Genomic DNA, 12,342 nt, shown 5'->3' on the forward strand with positions numbered 1-12,342 from the left:
CCTTTGAACATTCCTTCGAAGGCAGAACTATTCCGCCAGCATTTTTGACAATGCATTACGCATGAATTTGTCAGTCCGATAACTCAATTTGCATGTTTTGCCACATTTAGAGCAAATTTCCTCAGTGTGTTGGCGACCCAATTTTACAGCAAATTTTAGACCACTATCAATTCTCTTATCTAAACCTAATTCAGAATATTCTGCTTCAATTAATTGATAAAATTGTTGCCCGGTACACATCTTCCAAAATTTGTCCAATTCAATATCATAATTTGACATGATGATAATGTTTTTTCCAACAAATCCTAAAATTGCTTATCTAATTATTTGATAAATATATTTCAATTGTTTAAATTCAATAGAATATTACTACTTAACTTATAAGGGATATAAGGGGAAAAATCCAAAATTATTCAAACATCAAAGTATTACGTTAGTACGACAAGACACCTACATCACTTTCAAAAACAAATTTACACAATTGATGATTAGTTATATCAGAATGCCCTCTATGGAGTTTGTTACTTGATAACCTCGTTGGAGATTACCGGAAGTGCTGCCATGTTTGCTACCATTAACTAAAATAGAATAGTATAATAGACAGTTATTTATACATAATAATTCTGAATTAATTATTGAATATTAAAAAGTTTAATTTCTGTGTTTTGAATTAATTTAATGTCTGTTTATTTTTACAAATAAATATTTGATGTTTTTTGTTAATATGTACAGTACATATGTATTTTTATATTAGTAATATGTTTTATATATTTAATTTATTAGAATACTATTTTCATCATTTATGATATTTGAAATTATTTTATATTATAATTGAAAGTCTAAATTTAAACTTAATGTATCATATTTTGCAGCATTTAAGATTGACTTTTGTTTCAAAACTAGGTCCACAATCATTTTGCATCCTAAATAGTGGAGGTCAGGCTTTGGGTTCAGCTTTAGATTTGGGTATACTTTAGTTCACTTATTCAAACAACAAATTCAGAATGGATGTGTTTGATATATTATATGAATAATTCCATTTATCAAAGAATAATTAAAACAGTACTAAGTGAACAAGAAATACTTAGTAAATAATTCTTCAAACTACTGTCATAACCAATAGCCATTGGTAAGGAAAAATCCCCTACTAATTATTGAATCTACAATATCTACACTAATATCAGAATTATATTTTTTTATAACAATGCATAATAGTGCCTTATAAAAATAAAATAAAACTTTATTTTAAAAAAAAATTTATATTTTAATACACTACAGTTGAAGAGCTGTATGTCCATTACAAACATGTTGAGCTGTTTTTGTTTTGGTAGTACTGATCAAATCTCATACCAAAACATGATATGTACAGTACACAGAGCAGTCCAGCTTCATTGACAGTAACTGACTTCACTAATCTAAATGTAAATCTTTTCGATGTAATAATGCAGTGTTACAGAAAATTATAATGCATGTCTAGAAGAGATAATGAAACAAATAGTATCATATGGTGTAGTGATATATATCTATAGATTCAGGAACTGATACATTAATTTACTGACATACATTTTATTTTATTTTCCAAACATATTTTATTCTAAATTTAGAATAAATGCTATACTATATATTCTGGTGCATCTTATGTGCTATGAAATATATTCTGGAAAGACAAGACATAAATTCAAATGTTGCAATAACGGCTTCATAAATAACAGTATTGGTTATGATTCCCAATGTAGCTAACAAGATGTCATTGTGTAAATAATTCTCATTTTTTTACTTAATAATAATTTATTTCTAGATACACAAGAGCATAATTTTATGCTATAAAAATATATTATATATCTTTTTGCATAAAATACCCATTTTTATATGTTAAATTTTTAATGAGTTTTATCTCTTCAGTATATACTAGGTAGCCCGATAGTTCAATTAATGTTAACTTGTTTAAAATTTAAATTTTTAAAAAATCGGGCAAATTTATAAAACAGAAATTAATGAAATTACTAAAAAAAAAATTTAAATTTGATTATATTTTGTGTAAAACAATGCTAAAACAATTTCTATAGTTATGTTGCAAAAGAAAGAGAGATACAATTAATTTAAAAAAAATGTAATTAAGGGTTCAAAAAATGCAGGGAAAATTAAATAAATAAAAATTATTAAAAATAATTATAAAATCTAAAACTAAATGAATACTAAATAAATTAAATTTAAGAATTAATTAAAACTAAAAATAATAATTAAATTTAAAAAGTAATAAAGTAATTAAAACTCTGGGCTTTACACCTAAACTGGAACCAAAATTAAAACTAATTAAAATCAAATCAATTGAAAATTAAAACATTTTTAAAAAACTGTTTAAAACTTGGTTGGAAATTTTCAAATTGTAAATGAAATTAATTTTTAAATGTATGCTATTGGTGCATGGAGGTTGTGGAACAGTTTGCTTATAATATATATACAGATTATAATTATTAAATATAATATGAAAACTAAATCTGTATGTCTGTATTCTGTATAATCAAATGTTATTATTTAAAAAACAAACTTAAAGAATAATTACTATGGGAGCAAATGAATAGCTGTTTCTTCAACTCCAAGTCTGGGTCAGAAGTGAAGTTTTTTTGTCTCCTATCCATGGCTAGCACTAGAGTTTATGCTGCCTGAGACAAGATATGAATTAGATGCCCCTTATTCCCCCGCATAAAATGAAAAAAAGAAAAAGTCATTTTATAAAGGTATTAGAATAGGTATTAGAAGTGGGAAGAAACTTTGAAATGTTTTTAAATTTTAATTTTATTTAAAATAGTTCAATTTAACTTATACTACTATGACAGCTTCACTATTCATTACACTGTTTGACAAGGGTTCTATTTCTGATATTAAAGTATGTGATTCTAAACCAATTTATCATGGGAAATTCAAATCTGGAAACAGAATTTTGTTGTCAGGGATACTTTTTGTGTAATGTGCATATATATGTATATATTCACAGTTCATGGCAAACACAGGGACATTATAGAAAGGTATGTGTATGTTGCCACATCCAGTAGTGATCGAACGTGACAATTTCTTGTTCAACAGCAGATGGAAAATATGTGGAGACTTCAAAAAAATTTCTGTGACATTGGGAATGCAACAAGGCTACACGAAGTATGCATGTTTTTTTTGCGAGTGGGATAGTCATGACAGAAATTTTCACTTCATAAAAAAGAAATGGCCTAAGCAGAGGTGGAAAGTGGGTGAAAAGAATGTGCAACATGAAAGTCTGGTAGCTCTTGAAGATATACTACTTCCACCACTTCACATCAATCTTGGACTTATGAAACAATTCATAAAGGCCATGGATCCAACAGCCAGTGGATTTGCATATCTAGCTGACCCCTGTCTTTCAGCTGCAAAAATAAAGGAAGGTGTATTTGTGGGCCCACAAATTAAGGAGCTGCAGAAAGATGCAAATTTTGAAGCATGTTTAACTGGCAAAGAAAAGAGAGCATGGGAGTGTTTCAAGATGGTATCAGAAAACTTCCTCTGAAGAAAAAGAGCTACCAACTACAAAGCAATGGTGAATGACATGATCAAAGCATATCAAGATCTGGGTTGCAATACGTGTCTGAAGGTACAGTACATATGATGGACTGTCATCTGGACTACTTCACAGAGAGTTGTAGTGATATATCGGATGAATGTGGTGAAAGATTCCATAAAGACATTTCTACTATAGAAAGGCATTATAAAGGGAAGTGGGTATCTTCTATGTTAGCAGATTATTGCGGGAATTTCATTTGAGAGAAGAAAGATACTCAATACAAGAGAAAAAGTGACGTGCATTACTATGTGGGTATCGAGGAGGTACGACGAAGTCGGACCTCTGTCTAATTTCGGCTAACAAGTCGGAGAGACTTGCCCATGAGTCAGAGATGGCTTATTTGTCAGTAGGGTTTCCTGTAGGGACAGGACTACTTTTTCATCTGTCGAGTGTAGGAGGGAAGGTGGAGTCTTGGTAAGGTGATAGGCGAATATTCGAGCAAACAAGACACCATGTAACAGGATAACAACGATTTAATGAAAAAAAAAAAGTTACAAAAATCTGACATTAAAGGGGTGACATATATAAAAAGCTACATATCCCTACCACGTAAGGGGAGAGAGAGCTCACATAGATGGGTTTCATACCTCTTAGAACATTCGTATTTCAAATATTCCGTTGGTCACAAGGATTGGTAATTCCTTTAAAGGGTAAGAGTCGGTAATTCTAGAGGCACAAAGTAAAATTTTTCGTTAGGCACAAGGACAAGATGGACTACATCGTGACTCGATCTAGGTCGATGATTGACTCCCGAGGGGGGGAAGGAAGCATCTTATATAGCTTTTTGCTGGGAAAGTTGGTCACGTGAATGTGATTAGGCCATAGGTGTTCCCGGGATTGGAAACAATACAGCAAATTCGGGCGCTAACTATAAACGTAAGTTGCAAGATGATCTGTACTCAGTGTAAGAACAATGGATAGTTGACAGTTATACGGCCAGGGATGCATATTTTCTTGGCCAGGACATTTTCTAGCAAGAATGTTTATAATAGGAAAAATTCTCAATTCAATATAGGGAATAATTATTATAATTTTACAGTCAGGGAAATTTCCAGATCTCGCAACTATATGGTGGCTCATTTTTTGTCAATTTTCTGTAATTGCTCATGTGAAATAAATGCTACAAAGCGAATACACTAAGAGTACTGTGTTATATGTTAGATCCCAACCTCCCTTAATGTGATGAACTTAATAACATCATAAAAAAGCAGATTTGTTTCTTGAATTTCAGCTAACGTGTCCTACACTATATCAGAAACATAAAGAAAAAATAAAATTGTGATTACTCATAAACTATCCCTGACAGAAAAAAACTAAAAACAGGTTTGAATTCAGCACTCGAAGTACAACTAGGAACACAATGTATTTTTTCAGAAATAGAAGAAAGTTTCTTTTTGCAGAACAGTGTTATTTTCACTCACAAAAATTTATGAAAATTTTCTGCCCTGAACAAATGCTTTGTTTGTCCATGTGATAGCCCTGGCCATGCTCCTATCCCTACACAAAGACCTTCCTTTCCCTTTGTTAACCCTTTCCATAAATTCATGCTGAGTCCACGGTGGAAGTTAACAGGTAGTCCTTTCAAGGAAAAATGACATCCCCACCTATGACCTGGTGTGACCTACTTGCATGATGTTTCTTTGTAAAGTATTGGTTTCAGTTTTGGTGGGGCTGGAACATTTTGCTTTTAATACATATACAGATCTGGTCATTTTGGATGGTAATTTTAGTAATTTTTATTTCTATTGACATACATAAGCATTTCTTTGAAATTTAATCTTCCAACATTTATAATGTATCTTGAAGATGTTTATGTTCCTGAAAACGGATTTGATGATTACAGAAAACAAATACATTTTAATATATTATTATATCTAACATAATTTTAATAAGAGCAACAATTCTCTCTCATAATCTCCAGTTTTATAACTAGTATAAATTTCTTATGTTTGTATGAAATGTCATATTTAATTACTTTTTGTTGACAGTGTAATAATATATAATTTGAAATTTATTTCTAGAAATAGAACCCCCAATTTGTAACACAGAGCCTTTGAGAAATTAGAGTTTAGTTTGGGAGTGTTTACTTAACAGTAGATTTTTAAGGATGAATTAGTTAACCAAAATGGACAAATTAGTTAACAAAATAAAAAACATTATAATGGAATTTCCAATGTAATGTTTTTTATTTTGCTATTTAAATGTTTCTGTACTAAACAAGACATGTGTTTTTAAAGAAACCATCTTATTAAAGAAATAATTTTTAAAATTTTTCTTATACTGTTAATAACATTATAAACACAAAGATTTTAAAAAGTTAATATTATTTTATTAATAAATACTTCTATAGAAATAAATATTGATTAATTAAATATTAATAAAATTATTTTGTGTATATTTTACTAATTTAAAATATCCTTAGATTACACTCAGTATGAACTTGAGACTGGCAATATGGGTGATGATGAACACTCCAATACGCCTACTTCTACAAACTCCAGTTCTCCTGCACCTAGTCCAGGATTGACAAATCATTCCAAGGCAAATGAGGTTAGCACATTATTAATTATCTTCAAACTCAAAAATATCATTTAGATGTATGCATCTTTGTTTAAAAAATAGGAATTTGAAAAAAACCTACAACATTTGTATAATAAAATTATAAATTTCCTTTTTAATATCATCAATTAAAAAATCCATTTCTGCTAAGAGACAGCAATAATTTTCTGCATGTTATTTTATATAATATAATAAATACATATTTTAAATATATATCTAATTTGATCATTTGCTTTTATATATTTTAATTGCTACATTAAAATTGGAAATATAATCATTACAATCAGTGATTTTATTGACGTATAATTAATATCTTATTAATTAAAAGTAAAACAACACAGAGAATAATTACACATTAAGTATTGCACCCATTTTTATAATAGCATTAGTCAAAATTTATATATTTTTTAATAAACAAAAATTCATTTTACTTTTTTGACTTGTTATATATATATATATATATATATATATATATATATATATAAAACTCAGGATAGTATTGTATTTGTAATCATGCCAAATGAGATTGGGTTTAGCAAATGTTGAATCTTTGAGACTCCTGTACCCAAAAAGGTTTTAAAAAGTAAACAAACCTGGAACAAGTTCCATGAGTGTATATGTTGACATTTTGTTTAACATCTCAAGATGAGATAAAAGATTAAGAAATTTGACATGGTATCTTGTATATAAAGGGCATCAATGCTATAAATTTTGGTGGTTAAAATTTGAGGTACAGTAGAGCGTCGAAAAGTGGAACGTCGGTAATTGAAATGGCCGGAAACTGGAACGATTTTCAGTCGGACTGTGTCGTGCTGAATCGAACGTTTTTGATACTAAATTTACTTCTAAAGTATAATTTTCATGTTTTTTATATTCTTCAATATATTTATTTTGTTTGTACAAAATAAAGAAATAATTTTTAACGATACGATAGCCTCGATTATTATTATAAAAATTTTCGTTAGGCTTAAAATCAACGAAAATTCAACACGAAGCGACATGCAACGGAGAAAAATTCAACAGGAAGCGATACGCAACAAAGAAAAATTTGAACATCGGACAGGTTAATATATTTTTTCGTACATAATCGGAAATTGGAAAAAATCACTACTTGGAACGACCCCAGTCCCCAATTGGTTCCACTTTTCGACGCTCTACTGTACTGGAGTGTTAGAGAGATTTGTGTTATATCTTAGATATGATCAGACTTAATGAAGATTTTACTTGTTATTAGCATTTACAATTTTTTTATTAAACTAACCTTAAAATGACACTTTTTTGCCATTTTATAATAATTAATAATACAAAAAGTTTTTGTAATAAAATATTATAACAGATGGTACAACATACAATTTTAACTTTGTTTGCTGGGAAAGTTATGCAACTCATTGCTGGATTTTTTTCCTGTTTTATTTTTGGGTTTGTTAGTTTCCTACATTTTCAGGCAAATAAAGTTAAAGGAAGAATAAGAAATAATTACTTCATAAAAGAGAAACATGCTGCATTATAAATGAAAATGCCATAGCTTTTTTTTAAAGAAGTTATTACAACTAGTTATAATTTAAATAGAAAAGTTTGAAAGTTCTGATAGTTGAAAAGTTGTATAAAGTAAAAAATTAACTATACAGGGTGTGCACAAATTATTGGACAATTTTGTAAAATTATATTTTCACTAATATTGTGCCTCATGTTGGGCACACATTGAATGCAATTAAGGTTAGCACAAAATTGTAAATATCTCTGTTTCAAATGGTGGTAATATCATGTATTCTTGTTCAGTATTAGTGAAAATATGATCTTATAAAATTGTCCCTAATTTGTGCACATCCTGCTTTGTAAAAGGAAGCAAAATACAGTATGTATGCTCATTAGTACTTCAGATTGACTTCAAAATTTGTTTAAAAATCTCAGTCCATCTTGGTAGTTTTGAAGCCACTTTTCTGCTTATTGAGTACAACTGCAATCTCATGTACAGCCTGTTACTTTCCCAGCTGTTATGTATACAAAATAATGGAAAGTATGATAATTGCATCAAATTCCACCCTTTGAGTTTTTTGCAAATCTTTACATTTTGAGTTCTCCTGAACCCAAAAAAAAATAAAAATCTGTGTGTGTGTGTGTGGGGGGGTCTATTTCGCTTAAAATCTCAGAACGGGGTAGAGATAAAGGAATGAAATTTGGCACTGTAACTAGTTTATAAGGGGCATTGATTCTATTAAATTTTGGTTGTAAAAGGTCAAGGGGATGGAGAGATAGAGGGTGGTCATGATATCTCTGATAAAGAGTCATACTTAATGAAGATTTTACTTGTTAGCATTTATAAAACTTATCTCTACCCTCAAAATTAAGTCTTTTGCTATTTTATAATAATTAAAAATATATAAAGTTTTTATTAAAAAATCACATAACAAATGGTGCCACATACAACTAGTTATTTATTTTGATTAATAATATGAATGTTATTTTTAAAATAAAATCTCATAAAAGCTGGAAAAGTTATGCAACTCGTTGCTAGATTTTTTTGTTCTTTATACTAAAACTTATCAGGAAGATCTTTACAACTTGAATAGACTTGATGGCCTTGCTAAATTCTTGCATTACACTTGGACCTGAAGTAACTTTCTACTACTAATCAATTTGCCACAGAAGGGAGCTGACACACGGCTGCAACATTAGCAATGTAAATCGTGATGATTGTGCACATATTTTCTTCCATTTGCAATATATTTCTTTTATTTAGTATCCAGAAACACCCAAATATAAATTAAACATTGAAAAAGATGATGTTTACAGTAGATGAGGATAGAAAAATCCATTATTTTGAGTTACAGATTTGCCAAAAGTTGGTAAAATTAGATTGATTCGGTGGAATCTTGGGAAAAACCCATTATTCTGAGAAATGTGTTGTCTGAAGTCATGGAATTTATTTCCTTGGTTGCCTTGTTGATTTTGTTTGTTGACAGTATGGCTGATCAAGTGTTTTTCCCAGTTTATTAATATTTTATAAAGTTTGGGAAATTTACTAAGGGGTAAATTTAATAAATTTATACTTTTGTATATGGATTATATAGGATTTGAAAAAAAAAGTCATTATTTATTATTAACTTTTTTTCAAAGCCATAAAGTTTTACAGTTGTGGATTAATAACAGGATAAATTACAGGTATCCCTCATATAACATGGTAGATATCAGGTCAGTCCATAAGTTCGTGCGTATTTTTCGTAACGACGGTCGATTTTTTTTCAATTTTTCATTTAAACGCTCTAATTGCTCACAATACATTTGAGCTGTAATTGCTTGATTAGGTTCTAACAGCTCAAAGTGAATTACACCCGACATATCCCACCAAACAGACAAAAGAATTTTTTTTGGATGCGACCTTTTGCAGTCTGTTTTGGCTGCTTGTCGCCATCTATCCATTGTTTTTTTCTCGTCACATTATTATAGAGGATCCATTTTTCGTCTCCGGTAACCAGCCTACCAAGAAAAGGTTCTAAAGCAATACGGGATAAAAGAGACGTGCAAATGTTTACACGTTGTTGTCGGTTAGCTATTGACAGTTCGTGCGGTGTCCATTTTCCTAGCTTTGAAACTTTTCCGATTTGTCGTAGGTGTCTATGAACAGTTCCGTGGGATGAATTTAAACGTTCCGCAATTTCGTCAACTGTTAAAGATGGTTCTGCTTCAACTGGTGCAGAGAGAGCATCATCATCAAAGTCAATGGATCTTCCAGTACGAGCCTTATCCTCCACACTAAAATCATTGTTTCTAAATCTTTCAAACTACTTCTGCGCAGTCCTTGCACTAATTACGATTTGATTATGTACAGTATTTATTTTTTTGGCTGCATTTGTAGCATTCTCACCACTTAAAAGTAAAAAGTATAAAACGTGTCTTTTGTATTCGTCCGTTACTTTCATTTTAATGAAAATAAACAACTGAAATGTTTACAATTCTGAACAGTATTATATGAATGAGATCCAATTTAACACTTCGGTGTAAAAATTATCACATTAGACTGACATTTTTAACAGCAAAACAAAATTTTTCTCGAGGTCATAAAAATGCGCACGGACTTATGGACTGACCTGATACATTTTAAAAAAATGCCTTGTTATGCGAATCTGTTCTTTACGAAACAAAGGACTAATGCAAAACATGGGGTTCAGTTTCAGAAGTTAGTAATGAAAAAGAATAGTATACTTTTTCTAAAAGACATTTGTTTATTAAATTAATCAATTATTAAGTAACAATTACAATTAAAAGTACTGTATCATGTGTTAATATTAATTTTAATTAAATGAGGGCATTTTCTTTTTATAAGGTAACATTGTCATCTGAGATTTTTTGTTGATCTTGATCAGCAACATCTTCATTTTTAAAAAATTTTTTCCATAAAATCTGATATTTTCATTTGCTTCCTTTTTTCCTAAAAGCCTTTTATAAATTTCATTATACGGAGCCATGCATTTCTGAAATTCTCTCTTAAACTTTATTTCTTTCAGTGGAAGCATCTGTATTTAGAAAATAGAGTTCCAGTTGTTTGACCAACTTTATTCCTTCTCATATAATCTTTTTATGGTAAAATTTTGAGCTTCAGGATTTTCATGTGTTATCATCCTCTGAATTGATTTGTTCAATCTCAGAGACCATTTGAATCAAATTTGCTTCATCATTCTTTTTCTTCTAATAGTTCTTGGATATCTTCAAGATTCTTGTCATCAAAACCTTCCCCTCCCACAGATTTAGCAACTTTTAGTATTGCTTCATTTCTGTTTTCTGCTGGATTGATTAGAGCTTTGAAATGGCTCTGGCCATAAATTTTTTCAACAGGTATTTAATGTTGATGGTTTTATTTCTTTGATAGACAAAGATATGAGATTAGTACAGTCCAGAATTGTGAACAGCTTCATTCCTGTATGACTTTGGTAGATTTTTTATCTATTTCATTCACAGTCCATTGCAATGAGTGTTTGATGTAATGAGTTTTAAATATGGCTATGATTCCCTGAACTAATGGCTAAAGTAAAGAAGTTGTATTTGCTGGTAAGAATATTATTTCAACATTTGGGTAATTTAAATTTTTCAAGTGGCTTAGCACATTATCCAATATTAGTAAAACTTTGAAATTCATATGTTGTTTCCTTAAGTAGTTTTCTACATTTGGTACATTATACTTTAGAAACCATTTCTTAAATAAATCAGCAGTTATCCAAGCTTTTCTATTTTCTGTCCAATATACCAGTGTTCCGCAACCTTTTTCTACTCGCAGCACACCTATGACTCGACATGACTCAACATGGCACACCAAAATGTTATTTCCCTCAAAAATGTATGATATGATATAATTAATAGAATTTCGTAATGCCATCAACCTATTATTATTATTATGTTGGGTTTTTTGAGTTATACTTGGTTGACACCAATGGCTTTGTAGTATGCCAGACCAGAGTCAAGGCATAGTAATTTCAAAACAAGACAAAAATTAAATAATTGTGTCAATGTGTGTCTGTATTCAGGAATTTCCTAACAATATGGCATGTATACCATATAGTGTTCTTCTGTAGTGTGATGTATATCTTTCTATTCAATTTTAATATTCCAAGGCTTTTGTGTAGCCTTTGTGGTATGACACCTGTAGAGGAGAGAATGACAGGTACAATAAGCAACCTATTCATCCTCCACAGATGCCTTATTTCCTGGACGAGTTCTGTGTACTTGCTGATTTTTTCAGTGCATGTGTTTTGTACATTGTGAGTTGGAACAGATATGTCTATAATGTATGTGATTTTATTGTGTTTGTCAATGAGTGTGATGTCTGGTCTGTTGTGGTAAATTGTTTTATCTGTGATTATGGATCTGTCGTAGTATATTTTGTGCATGTTGTTTTCTAATACTGTCTGTTAAATGTAGGCCTATTTGTAGTATGTGTAATAATTTGTGTTTCTTTGCAAGCTCTTGATGTATTTGCTACTTAATTATGTCTATGTAAATTATCTGTCTGTGCCAAAAGCTTGCAACCAGAAGTGATGTGTTGTATAGTTTCTGGCATGATGTGACATTTTCTGCGTGTATCATTTGTGAATGTTGTATCTTTGAGTATGTGTTTTCTGTAGTTTTTAGTATTTATGACCTGATCCTGTATGGCAGTGTTTCCTAAAGTGTGGTATGTGTACCCCCAGGGGTACGGGAAG

The 12,342-nt window shown here is 30.2% G+C and overlaps 1 protein-coding gene across 4 annotated transcripts in view; it reads left to right on the top strand.

The window, feature by feature from the left end:
- Not3 (CCR4-associated factor Not3) overlaps window positions 1-12,342 on the top strand; it is a 160,226-nt gene that overhangs the window by 95,678 nt on the left and 52,206 nt on the right. For all 4 annotated transcript variants that reach the window (XM_067264488.1, XM_067264491.1, XM_067264489.1 and 1 more), the window contains one exon: window positions 6,012-6,139. In XM_067264488.1, the coding sequence (XP_067120589.1) occupies window positions 6,012-6,139 (128 nt within the window). The remainder of the gene's footprint in view (window positions 1-6,011; window positions 6,140-12,342) is intronic.

Source organism: Centruroides vittatus, unplaced genomic scaffold, assembly GCF_030686945.1.
Source record: "Centruroides vittatus isolate TY-2023 unplaced genomic scaffold, ASM3068694v2 contig_19, whole genome shotgun sequence".
In the NCBI taxonomy this organism is placed as follows: Eukaryota; Metazoa; Arthropoda; class Arachnida; order Scorpiones; family Buthidae; genus Centruroides; species Centruroides vittatus.